Here is an 18,511-nt window from a genome sequence, read left to right on the forward strand (position 1 = left end):
AGTACATGAATAGGATGAGAATAGGAGGGATATGGTCCCCAGGAGGGTAGGGAGTTTTAGTTAATTCAGGCAGCATGGTCAGTGCAGACTTGGAGGGCCATAGGGCCTATTCCTATGCTGTAATTTTCTTTGTTCTTCAGGTACAGATGGTGCTTCAAAAAAATTAAAATAGCACAATAATTCCAAATAGATTAAGTAATTTCTAATTACCTGTAAAGTACACATCAGCCAGTGAAATAAAATGGAGACGTCAGAAGTTAGCAATTAAAAAGTGCTCAGGGTTACTTTTATTACAGAGTAAGAATAAGGTATTGCAATAGATCAATTTACAGAATTTAATTTCCTTCATTTTTGTCTGTCTTACAAACAGGAGTCAAACTGAAATGAGGTCATACAGTAAAATAATGAAGACAGTAACACTTTCAAACTGGGAGTGCAGAGAAAATCAAATCAGAATCAATCAATAGTCTGAACTTGCATCAAAAGACAGAAATGTGCTGAAACAGATCAAAAGTAATTTCATTACTTGTGATTGTTATAGGCTAGTGCTTCAAGTTCATTTTTATAATTCTGCAAAAAACCCAAGAAAATTCACATGGTACAGCCCTGAGTAAAAACTAAAAATACCAATTTATGTGCAGTAATATTTGTCATGTGAATAAAGATTGAATAATCCTGAACATCTTTCACAATGTGAATAATGGAAATCAAGTTAAGATTGAACATTAATGCAGGTAAAACATACAAAACATCAGGCCAATAAAGTGAAACAGAAACAATAGCCAACTCTGTATGCAAGACTGGAACATCATGGCTTTTTTTGTTTAATATTTACAAAGTAATGTCACCGTCAATCCATTGCACAAGGTTAGAGAGCACAGTATTACTGCTAAATTAAAACAAAAATCATGTTGCAACTCCAACTGGTAAATCCTGTGAGAAATATTTTGTTAACTTACCTAAGCACCTTCCTCTGTATCCACACTGCCCAATAATTGAGCATATTTGCTCTAATTTTCAGCTTTCCAGTTCCTTGGAAACTGTAATAAACATTTGCCACGTGTAGTAAAGGCCACCGCACATATTCAGAAAATTTCAAAACACCAACTTCTGCATGATTTGAAAAATACATACAAAACATTTTCCCCATTTCTCGTCATCTTATTCCATTCTACCCTTCACATTCTGAATTGTTTGTTTTGTACTTGACACAGTCTTATTCTTTAAGGGCTTTGCTCCGACTGTTGTATACGAATGCTGTTAAGAATGGTAAATGATAGGAACAAAACAGAGACACAAGTCTTTATGTGTGTTGGGCCATACCATACACCAAACTGCGTAGCTGTTTCACTACTGTTTCAATGAGTTTCTGCTTGTCACGGTCATTTTTTCTGAACTGAGAAAATATATTGTTCTTTTTGTTGGTGTCTTTCATTCTGCAGAAGAAATAAAGCCACATTTTTAGTAATATATTGCTTCTAAAACTTTCAACATATTCAGATCAGTGTTATAACCTAACAAGTCTATTAACAGCACACCATTCACTGAAAGTAAAACGGGTGATATTTGAAAGTATGATTTGGGGTGATACATCATTTTACAAATATGAAGCAGGCTTTTCAATTCCCAGCTGCACCCCTTTCCCCCATTGACCTCAACAAATTCAAAAATATGACGTCCCTATCCTGTTCATCGATCATCCTCGTGTTTAGTGATCAAAGTGCAGTGATTCAAATTTAAAATTCTCACGTGTTCAAATCCTTCTCCACGGCTTCATTCCCTCTGATCAGTTCCAGAAACAGGAGAGAACTGTGGATTTCTCCAAATTTAGCCTCTGGTGCATGCCCAATTTCCTTCTCTGCTCTACAGGTGGCTGAACTGTCAAGGTCCCAAGCTCTGAAATTCCCTCCATAAGTCCCTCAGCCTGTTTCTCCTCCAAGATGTTCCTTGAATCCCGCTAAGATCATAAGATATAGGAGATGAATTAGGCCATTTGGCCCATCAAGTCTGCTCTGTCATTTAATCATGGCTCATAAGTTTCTCAACCAAATCCTCTTGTCTTTTCCCCATAACCTTTGATTGCCTTACTAATCAAGAACCTTTCCACCTTTGTCTTAAATACAGTCAATGACCTGGCCTCCAAAGCCTCCTGTAGCAACAAATTCCATAAATTCACGATCTGCTGGCTGAAGAAATTCCTCCTTATCTAGGTTCTAAAGGGTCATCCCTTTACTCTGCAGATCCTAGTCTCTCCGACTATTGGAAATATCTTCCCGACATCCAATCTACCCAGGCCTTTCAGCATTCTGTAAGTTTCAACGGGATCCCTCCTCATCCTTTTAAGCTCCATCAAGTACAGACCCAGAGTCCTCAAATGTTCCTCAAAAGGTCAAGCTTTTCATTTCTGGTTAAGATGCTCCTGAAGAACCTACCCCTCCAACCAAGCTTTGGCCACTGATCCTTAAGTGGCTCAGGATCAAATTATGCCTGGCAATGCTCCTATACAGCAAAAGAAACTACACAAGAGCAAGTTGTCGTTTGAGTAGTCTACATTGAATTTCCAATCACAGATGAAATATGAGGATTTAAATTTCCATAAAGGGGTGGGGGAGGAAACATTGGGAAAATAATGATGGTCAAGTTTTCTTGCAAAGCTGGGTCAAAGCAATATCAATGGGGGTTTGGGTTCAGGTTAATTACAGATTGTATGCTATTAAAAAGTCTTAAATAAATAGTGTAATTTTTAAAATTAAGTACAACTTATAGCTAACCCCAACTCCAGTCCCTAATTCATTTCCGAACATTAGCAACCTTACAAGCAGACTGACGGGGATGCTCAACTAAATTCAGTTGATGTATTCAGGCCAATGGACACCTGTTCCATCTCAAAAAGGCTCTCAATACAGTTTTAAAATATATAAACTTTCATACAAGACAACAGACAGGTGTGATTCTACAGAGCTCTTATGCAGAAGGTAACAGATTGAAAAGCCATCTTTTATTAATTTTATGTCAGATCAATGCTTTTTCTACTTTGGTCCCTTCTTGTATACTTTATAATTTATGAGTATTCATTGTTGAATAGCAAACTGCACGGCACTTAGTTAGCAAACAACTAGAGTCTATTAGAACACAAGAATCTCTGTTGTAGCTCTCTGGCTCTATTGGTAGCACTCACCTGAATTACATGGTCCCAGGTTCAAGTTTCACTTTGGTACAAAAATCAAGATGGACTCTCCAGTGTGGTGCTAAGCACTGCACTATTGGAGGTGCTACCTTTCGGATGAAATGTTAAATCAAGGCTCCCCCCCCCGCCACCCCTTTCATGTGTATGTAAAGGTTCCATAACTCTACCTCGAAGAGCAGCAGGCTGTTCATTCTTAGCAACATTTACCCTTTAATTATCATCATCATTAAAAAAAAAATCAGATGATCAAACTGCTGTTTGTGGGAGTTTGCTGTGTGCAGATTAGCTGCTGGATTTCCTACACCAGTGACTACACTTCAGCACTGGTTGTGCAAGCTACAGAACTGAGATGCTACACTGCTACCACTAACGGGAAGGTACATTTTACATTAAAATTTACTAAGATATAAATTTAAGATAAATAGTAAATCAACATCCAGTAACTCTGACTCCCAGAAAACAAATCAGCTCATTTTAAAACTTTACACTGACTGTCAACATGTTTTCTGGATTCAGGGAGGGAAGGGCCATGTGCCCGGCTTCCATCTGTTTCATTTCATTCGCTGTACCAGAGGTAAGAAATTACTCCATGTGATTCTTCAGTTATTGATATTCACTCTCAGCTGAAGGATTTTATTGGTTGCCATTTCTCCTTTCTCATTACCCAGCTGAGTGGGAACTGACATAAGCAAAACACTGCAGGCTGGAATCTGAAACAAGGATGGGGGACGCTGGAAAAACCCAGCGGATCTGCCAGGAATGATCAGGACAGAAACACAGTTAACGTTCCGAGTCGTGGACTCTTCATCGGAACTTGATGCAAACTGAATTTGCATAGAAACTATTCAGAATTTAAGATAATGATTTGTCACAAAATTTTAGATTTAGTTGAAAATAACTTGCCTTTAATAAACCATTACAGATCACTAAGCCACATGACATTTGTATGTTTCGTATTCATCTGTATAGAACCAGTGCAGAGAAGTTGCAGCCAAAGCAAATGCAGTACTGGGTAATGTTAATAAAGGTTATTTAAGAAACAAACTAGGCTTACCATCTTGCATAACGGCTTGGTTAAATCACATTTAGAAAACTGTGGCTAGTTTTGGAACCCTCATATGGTGAGTGATACAGAAAAGGTTAAGAGGAGAGCCACAAGAATTCCTACATTTAAAAAATCTTTAGTTCCTTGAGAGAGATTCAAGAAAGCTGTGTTGATTCACTTTACTGATGTGTACAGGTGACATAATAAAGGCATATTAAAATACATAATATAGCAGCAAGGCTCCCTTCAGTCATTCCTTGTGCCCTTAAATCTCCAAACAACCCATCTATTCTGATCTTTTCAGCCAGAGAACCTTTCTGACCAACATCCTCTTCTGTGTCTCAAAACAGCTTTCCCAGATGTGAAACCTCTTGCTTGCTTTTCAACAGCCTTATCGATCTCTGCTGCAATCATAATATTTAAGCATTGGAGACAGCTCAGTGATGATCTAACAGGGCCATTGTATGTATTGGTTATGTATAATTTAAGGTGGGAGTAATGACTGGACAGAATTTAAGCTTTGAAGCATCTGAGTCTTTTATAAAAAATGGAAAAGTAGGTATGGAATATTATTTCAAAATAAATTGCAAGTATTACAAGGTATCAAGATCAAAACTTACAAAAAAAGCTAGAATGTCTGAAAATGCTTCATGTAAAGGCTGCTGATACATGAAATAGTCTTAAGTTGAGTACATTTACCTTACAACTGTAAAATTGATACTGCCTCCTCTCACTAGCCATAATCAATGGATAACAAAAGGGAAACATAATTCATTTTCCACAGATCTTTGCACTAGTTAGATACTGCAACCATCTCCAAGCATGGGTACGGAACTGCAGAATATTGAAGGTTTTGTTTTAGAGTACATGTTGACATTTATTACTGAATGATTCTGATTTAGGTACTCACACTCACTGTAGCACATTAAATTCAGCCCCTGGGATGAGGGAGTAGAAGAGCGAGTTGGCTATGGAAACTGTGAAGATATTTTTGCCGCCATTAACAGGGAGTTTGAGTCAGAGCAGTAGGTAATTAAGAAAGTCAAATTAAAGAGCAGTTTCACTTATTTTGGGGAAGAAGAATTTTATCCCAACTGGCCATGTTTTTAGCTGTTACCATCTTGGCTGCAGCCAATATTTAGTGTAGGAAGGATTAAAAAAAAAAGAGTTCAGCTTGGGTTTCAAAAAAGTTGGAGTGTCTAAATTGTTCCATTTATGGTAGGAAACATAAGCCAAATGAAACTGGTAAAACTCCAACATTTGGGATTTTAAGTTGCAAATTCACCTCCAAGCTACACATCATCCTGACTTGGAACTATAATTGCTTTTCTTTTACTGCTACTGGGTCATAACCTTGGAACTCCTTTCCTGACAGTACTGTGGGTGTACCTACAAGACATGAACTGCTTTTTGACCAAAAATGTTCGTCAAGCCTGCGATGCCCGCATCCTATGAAAGGATCATTTTTAAAAACTTTTTCCCCTTCTAGTGTTGACATGTTTTGTGCTTCTCCAGATTTTGTTTGTGGCATAGTGGTTAGCACTGCTGTCTCATAGCACTAAGGAGCCAGGTTCAATTCCAGCCTCCGGTCACTGCCTGTGTGGAGTCTGCACTTGCTCCCCACGTCTGCGTGGGTTTCCCCCCAGATGCTCCAGCTTCCTCCCAAAGATGAGGGGGTTAGGTTGATTGGACATGCTAAATTGGCTCTATTGTCAGAGGATTAGGAGGGTATATGTGTGGGGTTACAGGAATAGGGCCTGGGTGGGATGTGATTGGTGCAGACTCTGAGCTGAATGGCCTCTTTTTGCACTGTAGGGATTCTATAATTCTATTCTATGATTCTATGAATTATACATTTATTCATTCCCTATTGCTATTGATGGATATGTTCTATAATTCTATGAAGTCATGTACACAAAGGTGGACGAAATATTACTTATTCATTGGCTTTGAAGTCAGTGTAAACAGCATTCCCAAAACACTGCATCAAAAACTGAAAACACCACCGCAACAAAGTCAATTTGTCTTAACAGGAAACGTGCTCAGATTAAAAGGAAATAAAATCTCATTAGATTGCTCAAAAGGACAGCTTTTAATGTCATGAATTAGATGCTAGCTGCTTTGTATGGTAGTTGCTGTCTCAAACAGGCTTAGGAATGCAAAATCAAAGCAGTTTATAATCAAGCATGTCACAAATGCTTCATGTCAATGGCTCATAAATCTATGATGTTAAATATGCACACAATCATGAAAGTCATTTCTAAAAGATAAAATGCAATTCCCCATAGAGTCATATATAGCAGCAAGACCTGGAATATGCAAACAACTTACTTTCTGTAGATTCTGCTTTGCACCAATTTAGCAAAAGAAGAATGGTGAAATAATGAATGAAGAAGTAGTCAAAAGCTACTTCAAGCAATTAGAAAGAACAGTTGAAAAATGCTGTAGCCAGTATGCAAGAATTTAAAATACATAGCTTTACTAAAATTACAGTTTATATCTAAAACACATTAATGACTTCCTGATTTTATAAAAGACAAGACAAATGAAAAAGTAAACAAGAAAGAAATCAATACTTTTTTTTCAAATAATACAAGCAAAAAAAAAATCACCTTAAGTATTGCCTAAGTTAACCATGCTTAACACATATAAAAGAGGCATAAAAAACTGTTTATGATGCTTACTTCTCAAGGAGGATCAAAGCGGTACTGGGATTCACTCTCAGATACTTGGATGTGGCTTGCCCATAATCAGCTAGATATGTCGACCAGTCCCACACCATAAACAGGTCAAGCAGCTACAAAAGACAATACATGGTATTATACACTTCTTTAAAACAAGTACTGGTGTAATTATGCAATTTGTAAATATCATCATGCTGGAAGAAAAGCAATGCAGAGAATTATAGTAGGACTGAACAAAAAACAGGTTACCCAAGACTTCTTGTCACACATTAAGTTTAACTTCAAAGCTATTAGGCACAAATAATTGACACAATTCAAACTAACTCTGCAACTTTTTATATGATTTGAATCAAAAGGCATTGAAAATTACACAACAAACTTCTCCAAGCTTTAAGTACTGAACACTGGAGGTTACTTTTAAGAAATTGAATTAAAAATTTGAACTGGACAGGCGTTCACAGTCTGCTTCAACAGTCTATTTCTTTCCTGGTTTGCTGAACCCATTACTGGAGAGGTAATTTGATGAGGTACTTTTACTTTGATGCTTGGGTTCCAAGAGAGCAGCACTAAACTGCAAACGCGTGACCTCTCAGCATTACTCACATTTTTAACTGCATCTTGTGTGCCCTACTGTCCACCACTAGAAAGTCAAGGGGAAATAGAACTTATTTTCCCATGCCTCTGTTCAGCATCATGTTTTATCCCAGTAGATCCCTACCATGATTTTCCGAAAATCCAAGTAGCAGAATATAATAATGGCTGAATCTTTCCAACAATATCAGCAATTTCTTTGAACACCACCTCAATTTCTGAATAAGTCCTGGCTGTCTTTTAACAAGTGTCAGTTTAACATACGTAGCAATGATCTCAACATTAAGATTGAAGCCCCACACCAAGAACATATAATATGGACCAACATCGCAATGACAATCAGGGTCTGTTGGAGATGCAGCTCTTCAGCTAAGATATTAAACCACTCCCAGTATGATTGTTGAAGTAAGTGTTAAAGTTCCCAGAAACGCTATTTTTTAAAATTCTGCTGATGCTCTGGGTCAAATCCCTCTTTCAACGAACACCAAAAACAATTAGTCGTTCATTCATTTCCTGTCTATTTGGATGTAGGATGGCTACCACATTCACCAGTGGACAACAGGCTCAGAATCATCTTATATAGGGCAGAACTAGACTGTAAGTTAGGCAGTTCTTGATTTCCCCACAGAACAGTGTGCCTGTGGGACAGGTTGCCAGCTTGTTCACGTGAACACTGATTTTCTATACAGATCATGCAATACAGGAGACTTTTCATCTTCTGAACCAGTTTGATTTCCTAAACTGTGTAATTCTCTATCCCTAATTGGTTTAGCTTTTTATTTTTTTCACCTCTCCTAGGAGATTATGTGGCACTGGATGGGTACCGTTAATGGATAAGGCGCCACGACTGTTTGACAGGCTAGATAGACCAGTTGGTCTTTTAGTTTTAAAAAAACTAGAAAGACTTGTGCAGATTATAATAGCCTGATTATTATTTTTGCATTAAATTATACTGGAACTCTGAATGGAATTGAACTGGAAAAGGCTTGAAGTTCAAGTGGTGGAATAACGGTCTCGCAACTAAAAGATCTAAAATTCAATTTTCTCCAATAGTTTGCCATATAAAGCCTGGTGACCAGAGCCAGTTGGGTGCATTTTGTTAATCTATACTCCAACCTCTAGGCAGAGCAGTGCATCGCAGCACGGTCCCCCACCTGTGGAGGAGTATAAATTAACATATCGTCTTGATAAACGTACACAGATTTTATGAAACTCTGACAAGATAGTATGTGGGGGTTTAACTGTAGTTAAACCCCCACAGCTAAAGTGTAGTTGGGTTGGTAGTGACATCCTACAGGGTTCAACTTTATTCACGGTGTATATCTATGATTTGGATACATGTGCAGAGGAAATTGAGAGAAAATTTGACCAAAGTAGGACACACAAGCCAGGATTTTCCAGCCCTGCCATGTTTCTCCAGAGAATGTGGTGAGCCATTCAAATCTCTTGATTTCAGCAGGACCAGGAAGATCCTGCTGCTGGGAAGGGCCAGAAAATCCCATCCAAAATAGCTGATTTTCTAGAAGACTAATAGGAATGATAAAGGGAATGTTGACAAGATGTTGAAATGTGTTACAGTGTGGCAGATGGAATTTGGAGTTAATAATGCATTTCTATTGAAAAAAAATGGAGCCCCTTCACTCTTAAAAGAAGGTGGTCCAGTGCTGTGGAATAGCAGAGAAATTTGGGGGTATGACAAAGGAAGGCAGTACCGATGTTGATAAGGTGGAAGTAAGGTGGTTAAATATGATTTGGACTGGAGAGGAAAGCCTTTACGAAATGACTCAGCCAAAAAGCTTGTTTCTGCTTTCTAATTTCTATGTATTGTTCTTTATAGGCCCATATTAAGAGCCTCTCCCATGCCTCGGTGTTCATCCAGAGAATAGCTGAGCCATACAGACCAGGAAACTTATGTTTGATCAGAGTGATGGAGGGATGATAGGATAGAGAGTCATCCAGATGCTCCTGCTCAAAGTGTTTGCACAAGGACAGGATCAGACTCAATTATAAAGCTCTGTACAAATTGTCTACTGGAGCATATTCATCAACGCTGGAAAGAGTTTTCAGAGAAGAAGATGAATGAGAAAACAGAGCAGAAACCTGCTGAGAAAAACATTTAGTGTTGAAATTGCTCATCTTTTCAGCAAACTATTGCCTTAAACCTAATTGGTTCAATTTGTGAAAGATTGAAATCAGTAAAAATGACAGAAAATGAGAACTTGAACAATAAAGATGGTTTCTTAAAGTTCAAAATGCAAACCCAAATCCAGAAACAGTCTAGATTTCATGCTCTGCCTGTTCAATTGTAGTAGGACTTATCTCTTAACTATATGGAGAACTGAAGACTTAGAATTACCCAAGAGCAGATTTTGTCAATTTTCAGGTACGTCAGAAAAATAATAAAGCACCTTGCTATGGCAGAGAGCTACTTTAAAGAGAGGAAGGAGTATGTGGCATTTGGCTTCTATTAAGCAATTAAAGAATGGTGCTGACAATAGTTATACCACATCCACGACTATCCTTCCCTCCACATGGAAACAGACTATGTGGTGCTGAGTGTTCTCAACTTTTAGTTAGAAGGGGGAGGGAAGGGAAGGTAATAAGGAATGAAACAAAGAGTCTGGGATTAAAGCATAACCTCGAAAATGTAAAGCATACTTCAAAAACCACTGCTTTGTGCATTCTGCTTAAGTGAGGAGTAAGTCAACAAATGCATAAGTTAACTATTGTGTTCCGAAATAAAACACAAAAAAAGGTTACTACTTGCACCTCATTTTTTCCCCTTTACATTGCCAGTTAATACGATGTTGCTACTGACCCATAAGCCATTTAAATCCACACTTGTTGCTGAGCTGAAAATCCAAACAAATTCAAAAGGCAATCAAGAGTAGGAGCAAGCATCAAAGGAAGAAACTATTTGAAATTCCAACTAAATCAACGTTTACATTTTCTCACACACTGAATGACACTATCCCTTCCACAAACTGCAGTTTAACATAATATTTAACAGCCAATAATTTCCCTATAATCACAAACCTGTAATTACTTGGACCAAAGCTTGGCTAAGCAATAATACTTTAATTTGCTGTATACTTAGTTTCCAAACACTTTCAGTAATAGCATAGCAAAATCACATTCACAACTTAAATCCCATTCAGGAATAATGCCTAAAAACAGGATGCCAAGTAATTTAAGTAGCGTTGTCACTAGAATTTATTAAAGCACAATGATAATTATGGAAAATCTTTGAACCGGGTCATCTGAAGTCTACCAGTATACAATTACAGATTTGAATTTTCTAAACAGGGTCTGTATCCAGAGAATATTTTTAACTATACTGCACCAGGGTGAAGTATAGGTGACCACTGGTCCACCTTTAATTGCAGAAGCAATTCAAGCAGATGAATTAAGAGCATCATATAACAATAAAACCTCTTGGAATAAGTGTATTGGCTTAAATAATTGTTTTTCTATAATTAACCGGTGTTAGCGCACTAAATAAGCCTAGTAGTAATCTTGTTTCAAACCAATGGTTAGAAATTCAGAAAGCAATGATCAATTACAAATACATATTTGTCATGTACACATTTTAAAAATATGGTCCAGCATTGTTGTTAAAACAGATTGCAAGAAAATTTTACACATTGTAGTTACTGTTTCGTCCAAGATAGAAAAATGTTCCACAAAATTACTAGCACGAAGGTTGGCTTGAATAAATGAAAGCACTGACTTTTAAGTTGATTTATATTAAAATTATCCTGGCAAACAATTTATTTTTCATGAGTTATTACCTAGTAATCAATCAAATAGAACTCTAGACTTGGGTTAGAATTCTAACCTTTAGCACTTCCCAAATAGTTAGTGTTTTGATTTGATTTATCTTCACATGTATTAACACAGAGAAAAGTACTGTTTCTTGCATGCTATACAGACAAAACATACCGTTCATAGAGAAGGACATGAGAGAGTGCAGAATGTAGCGTTACAGTCATAGCTCAGGTTTAGAGAAAGAACTTAATGCAAGGCAAGTCCATTCAAAAGTCTGACAGCAGCAGGGAAGAAGCTGTTTGAGGTGTTGGTATGTGATCTCAGACTTTTGTATCTTTTTCCTGATGGAAGGTGGTGGAAAAGAGAATGTCCAGCATGCTTCGGGTCCTTAAATTATGCTTTGGCTGCTTTGCTGAGGCAGCGGGAAATGTAGACAGAGTCAATGGATGGGAGACTGGTCTGCATGCCTAGTAATTAATCAAATTCTAGGCTCAGGTTAGAATTCTAATCTTCAGCACTTCCAAATAGTTAGTGTTGAATCCCTGGAACAGTTTGCCTAACACTCAAAATTGCTCAAAATATATTCAATCCCAGGTTGGACCACTGGGTGGGGCACTTTGGAGGTATGGAGCAGGAAACATTTAAGATTAAGATTATTTCACTGGTATTGAAATAAACAGATTTCTCATTAATTAAGAAGCAGTGTAAGTGATTATGAAGTGTGGGGCCTGGAGATTTTGAATTTCATGATTAAATGAGAAAGCATAGAGATCAGTGATGCATGAATACACAATTTTGAAACTATACAGTATTTATACAAACTTTATCCTGGAATTTGGCTTTTTCCAACAGGCAAGACACTGCAGGACAAATGGAAATTTGTCAAGAAGAATGGGTGTTAAAACTCCACAACAAAAGGTATTGACAGCACTAAAGAAAAATTCTCAAACTGCATGCATCAATGCACGTGTGACGAAACAGATAATCACACAACGCATGTTCAGAGTGTGCTGAGGTGAGACACTGATTGGCAAAGAGCAAATGCAGACAGGGAACAGGAGCAGATTTTACAAATAGTCGTGGACACAGGACTAGAGGTGAGTAGACCTACAATCTTCCACCAATATGCAATTTGCAGATGTGTAATCTCTAGGACATTTTAGAAACAATAATTTGGGATACAACAGAAAAATGGACAAATGTGGATTAATTCAGGAAAGCCAACATGGATTTAAAAGGGGAAAATCATATTTTATGAACTTGAGTTTTTTTGAAGTGGTAACAGAGGGCTGATGAGGGCAATTTTGATGCTGTGTTGTACACAGACTTGCAAAAAGCATTTGATATAGTACTATACACCAGGCTTGTGCAAAGGTATAGCGCTAGCGTGTGGAATAAAAGGAACTGCAGAAACATGGATATGGAATCGGCTGAGTGACAAAACAGTTTAATGGATGCTTTTTGTGCTGGAGAAAGGTCTGTAGTGGTGTTCCCCAATGTTGGGACTCTTGCTCTTCCTGATATATGTTAAATGACCCAAGACTTTGATTTGTAAGGCACAATTCTAAAATTTGCAGATGATACAAAACTTGGAAGTATTGTATACTGATGACGATTACAGCTCCTCTGGGAACTACAACTAGTATGAAGGTCACAGCACCGTGGATAGTTCAGCTGCACCAGAAGAGGTCAGAGAAGAAAAGATGATGCATGGTGGGGTGGTGGTGGTGGTGGTCAGGAAAGGAAGAGGGGTAGGGATTCAATAGTAAGGAGAACAAACTATTGAATTGTATTGTTAGAAAAGGGGCAAGGTTCTGCAGACAAATTTTATGGAATTAGGAAATAAATTTAGAAACAAGATAGATCTCAAAGGTAGTATTTCCAGATGACTGTCAGTGCCACATGCTGGTGAGTACAGAAATAGGAGTTAATGCGTGCCTGGAGAGATGGTGCAGGTGGAAGGGCTCTAGATTTCTAAAATCAGGAATGGTAGCTCAACATTGCTTGCTACAGATTTTTCAAATTAGGATGTAAAATGGAGGCGGGAGGGCAGAGTGATAGTCGCAATTATGGTTAAATGACAATCGCAGCTGTGAAGGATGAGATGCTAGAAGGACCATCACATGAGGCTGCAAGGATTATACTGATGAACAATAAGAAAGGGCAATCATACCCTTAACCAAACACAGTCAGGGCCAGTAATACAAGGGAATTTCAGCTTTCTTAATACTACTGGGATCAAATTAAAAGGTACAAGGGGAGCAGAATTCTTCAAATGCATTAACATTTTTAACCAGGATGTCGTAAGCCCAATAGAAGGATATTGGTGGACCTGGCTTTAGGGAATGCTGGTGTAAGAGGTCTCAACAGGACGACATTTTGGTGGTACTGATTACAATTCAGTTGGATTTGACATAGTAACGTCAAAAGGACAAAAATAAACCAAGAGTAAAAACTTCAAATTGGGAATGGCCAATTTTATTCAACTTAGACATGACTTGGCAACAAATATATTCTCAGGAAGAGGGTGGCACTCAAGAATCTAGTGCCACTGGACATCAAACAACATACAGGGTAGAGGAAGGCAAAACAGGGAAACTTATGTCCAAGATGTTAATAGTACAGAAAGCTAAAATTTAAAGTAATGGCCCTGCTTGCTCTCTATTTCCAGATTTCTCCTGCAAAAGGTTATGGTTAATAATCACAGGTGTGAATCAAGGGGTTAACCTTCTAACTGCTTATATACCCATCCACAAAACAATGTTTTCTAATTGTGGTTAATTTTTTATGCTTGCTCCCAGCCACCCATAACCCCTGCCCCAACTCTCATCCCTGGCTCTCCACGTCTCCATCCCATTCCCAACATCATTACCACCCCCAGCTTGCCCCACTGTATGCCTGTTCTTCCCTCAAATGCTGTTTCTACGTTGTCAATGGGACTGAAGTGGGGGTGCCAGAGAAGCAGAGGGTTTGGATAGGAGGCCACCATGGAGATTAGGCAGACCAGTCTGAAATTACTTACCTATCCCTTCCCCTCTTTTTTTTCCTTAAAGCAATAATGCAATGTTAGCAGTACTGCAGCATCATGCCTGTAGCCAGAGGACTGAGAAATGATGGTGGGCAAATTACTATAAGTAGTTCTGAGGGACAATATTAAATGTCATTTATAAAGTCACAGATTAATCAAAGACAGTCAAGCATGGATTTGTTATGGGAAGGTCATATCTGTGATTTAATTTTACTTTTTGAGGAGTTAACAAGAAGAGTCAATGAGTGTAGTGCATTGAATTTAATCTACATAGATTTTTAGCATATCTTTTGAAAAGGTCCCACATGGCAGTTTGACCACAATAGTTAAAGCCCATGGGATCCAAAGTGTCAAGTTGGATCCAGAATAGGCCTACTGACAGGAAGCAAAGTGTAATGAATGGTCAATGAGTATTTTTGTGACTGGAAGGCTATTTCTAATGAGGTTCTTCAGGGCTCAGTACCCAGCCCTCAGTTTTTTTGTGGAATAAAGTCATGATGTAGACTTAAACTTACGGAGTGTGCGAGAGAGAATTTACAAATATGTTACCAGGACAAGAGAACTTTTGCCTTGTGGGATGACTGAATAGGGTTGGGTTACTTTCAAGAGGCTGAAAGATGATTAGGGATCTAGATGGTGTTTTCACAATTAAGAAAAATACTTGCAAATGAACTTGAAGGGTTGCAGAGCAAGAGCAGCAAACTGGGATTCAGAGGCAACTTTTTTTCTGGCCAGCACAGGCAGAATGGGCCACATTACCTCTTTCTGTCAGAAAGTTTCAACGTTTTGCTGCTTAGGCATGTTTGTGTTTCCACACATTGAGACTGACATTTTAGCAGAATGGGACACTTCTGAAAATAACTCAGACATTACACACTGAAAAACGACATTGGAGAAAGCCACTACAGTGCAGCGAATCAGACACTACAGCCACCTGGGAGCAGGTCAGGTTCAATGTTTATAGATCATAGAACCCTACAATGCAGAAAGATGCTCTTGGCCCATCAAGTCTGCATCGACCACAATCCCACCCAGGCCCTACCCCCATATCCCTACATATTTTACCCACTAATCCTGCTAACCTAAGCATCTCAGGACACTAAGGACAATTTTAGCATGGCCAATCAACCTAACCCACACATCTTTGGACTGTGGGAAGAAACCAGAGCACCTGGAGGAAACCCACGCAGACACGAGGAGAACGTGCAAACTCCACACAGACAGTGACCTGAGCTGGGAATCGAACCCAGGTCCCTGGAGCTGTGAAGCAGCAGTGCTAACCACTGTGCTACCGTGCCGCCCATTTGCATGTATAGAACAAACACTGACCGAGGTGTGTCAACGGCCGGATCCTATCCTATAAATTCTATGCATGTGTATTAAAAAAATTAAAAGTCAATTTCAAGAAGGTATTTCCTTCTGACAACACCAGGTTTTAGTCCAACCTATTTATTTGATAACATACTCGCAAGCTTTCAGGTTAGCCCCTTCGTCAGGTGAATGGAGAGTTCTGGCCTCAGACAGAGCATATAAAGCACAGACAGTTTAGAGATTACTGATTAGAATGCGAATCCTTACACCTAACCTGCTGTTCAAGACCTGAAGTGGCTGATAATGTGAGTGGAAGGAGCACTGATCACAGTTTAAAGAGATGTGTATTGTCTCCAGACAGTACAGTAAGTGAGGTTTACTTACTGTAAACTCACTTACTTACTGTACTGTCTGGAGACAATACACATCGCTTTAAACTGTGATCAGTGCTCCTTCCACTCACATTATCAGCCACTTCAGGTCTTGAACAGCAGGTTAGGTGTAAGGATTCGCATTCTAATCAGTAATCTCTAAACTGTCTGTGCTTTATATGCTCTGTCTGAGGCCAGAACTCTCCATTCACCTGACGAAGGGGCTAACCCGAAAGCTTGCGAGTATATTATCAAATAAATAGGTTGGACTAAAACCTGGTGTTGTCAGACTTTTTACTGTGTTTACGCCAGTCCAACGCCGGCATACCCACATCAAGATTTCTTAATGCAAGCAAATGTTTCAGAATGTTCATATCAAATTCATATTCATATTCTAATCTCTTCAATTTGGGAAATAAAATTAGTGGACACTGATATCAATGCCATGTAGCATATCATAGGTTTTACTACTCCTAGAATTGTTTTGTACCAAAGCAAATGCTGGCAAATACATGTATACCTCACCAACATTTTTTTTTCTAAGCAATATTTCTGATGCAATTATTTTGGATCAGATCACAAGATGAGTTTGCTTTTAGTTCATTTAGCAATGTAATTTATAGCCATACTTTAAACAGTGTGACATGCAGAAGGCACAATAGTAAAGAAGGACTAAGCTTATTCTTGTACAGTATCTTTCCACAGTTTTAAAATGTAAAAATGTATCATAACATCATGGCATGGACAAAACTATCCAAACTAATCTTGTGAAATTAATTTTAATACACTGTAGTTTTTTTAAAAAAGTTCTATGACAGCAAGAGTTGCAGAGTGGGATTCAGAAATGCAACCCTTTTTCTGGCCAGTACAGGCAGACTGGGCCAAGTGAATCTGTCATACTCGGTTCAGCATAGCAACAAATATCACAAACCACTGAAAAAATATTATTGATTGTTGGCTGAGAGAGACTTCAGATACAATAAAAAGAGAGTGTGTTTAGAATTAATTAGAGTTTGCAAACATGCATTATAAAAGTGATTATTCTGCAACCCAACTTGTTTCTTTCTTAAAACGTTTAGTCACCTGGAGATGCTGTTTTGTAACAGATATTGCCCACAGCTTTGGTAGCTTTCCAATAAATAACCCACATGGCCATTCCTCATATGAAAGCAAGAAGAGAAACGGTTGAGGAGTTATTTGAGAGCAAAAGGCATCATAGATCTGATCACGTCTTTTCATACTGTCAGGGTTTTACAGCATGGAAACAGGCCCTTTGGCCCAACTTGTCCATGTCACCCTTTAAAGCCTCTAAGCTAGTCCCAGTTGCCCACTTTTGGCCCATATCCCTCTATACCCACCTTACCCATGTAACTGCCCAAATGCTTTTAAGACAAAATTGTACCACCTCTAGCAGTTCATTCCAGACACTCACCACACTGAAGGAATTGCCCCTCTGGATCCTTCAGTATCTCTCCCCTCTCACCTTAAACCTATGCCCTCTGGTTTTAGACTCTCCTACCGTCAGGAAAAGACATTGCCCTCATCTACGCCCCTCATTATTTTAGACCTCTAAGATCACCCCTAAGCCTCCTATGGTCCAGAGGAAAAAAGTCTCAGTCTAGCCAGCCTTTCTTTGTAACTCAAACCAGCAAGTCCCAACTTTGTATCCAGCTGGCTACCTCAGCCTGGGTCCCATGAGATCGCACCTTATGCAACAACCTACCAAGTGGTACCTTGTCAAAGACCTTGCTAAAAATCCATGCATACAACATCAACTGCACTACCTTCATCTACCTTCTTGGTTACCCCTGCAAAAAAACTCATTCATGAGCCATCATTTTCCACTCAAAGCTGATTGTCCCAAATCAGTCCTTGCCTCTCTAAATGTCTGTAGATCCTTTTCTCAGAATACCTCCTAATAGGTTACCCACTACAGACATTAGCCCCACTGGCCTGTAGTTGCTTTTCCCTGCAGCCCTTCTTAAAGGCACATTTGCCACCCTCCAAGCTTCAGGCACCTCACTTGTGGCTGTTGATGATTCAAATGTCTGTTAGGGGACCTGCAATTTCCTTCCTAGTCTCCCACAACATTGAGATACACTTCATCAGGTCCCAGGGATTTATCTACCTTGATGTGCTTTAAGACTTCCAGCATCATCATCTCTATAATACGTACACTCCTGGAGACATCACTATTTATTTCCCAATGTTCCTTAACATCCATGCTTTTCTCAATAAATGCTGATGAGAAACATTCATTAGGATCTCACCCAACTCTTGCACATGCACACACTTTTCAGCAGACGGATTCAGATAACAGTGGAAAGTTGTCATGATATTTCGCCCACCTGTCAGGGGAACTAGACCCATTTGCAGCAATTTTACTGGCATCAGTTAACTCAGGATAGACAAACAATTGAGACAGTTGCCGTATGTTCTTATGTTCATGATCCGTATGACTCAGTGACATATTGGGAAGTGCATTTACTCATGGAGAGATTTAAAAGTTGGAATAAAAAAAGTACA

At 38.8% G+C, this 18,511-nt stretch overlaps 1 protein-coding gene across 4 annotated transcripts in view; it reads right to left on the bottom strand.

Annotated features, from left to right (window-relative positions):
• Nucleotides 1–263: 263 nt before the first annotated feature.
• Nucleotides 264–18,511, bottom strand: part of LOC145354356 (exocyst complex component 6-like) — a 159,932-nt gene continuing 141,684 nt past the window's right edge. For all 4 annotated transcript variants that reach the window (XM_080205553.1, XM_080205555.1, XM_080205556.1 and 1 more), the window contains 2 exons: nt 6,917–7,029; nt 264–1,436 (listed from right to left, as the gene is read on the bottom strand). In XM_080205553.1, the coding sequence (XP_080061679.1) occupies nt 1,304–1,436; nt 6,917–7,029 (246 nt within the window). In that variant the 3' untranslated portion in view covers nt 264–1,303. The remainder of the gene's footprint in view (nt 1,437–6,916; nt 7,030–18,511) is intronic.

Source organism: Carcharhinus amblyrhynchos, chromosome 17 (assembly GCF_965287045.1).
Source record: "Carcharhinus amblyrhynchos chromosome 17, sCarAmb.v2.hapA, whole genome shotgun sequence".
NCBI lineage: Eukaryota > Metazoa > Chordata > Chondrichthyes > Carcharhiniformes > Carcharhinidae > Carcharhinus > Carcharhinus amblyrhynchos.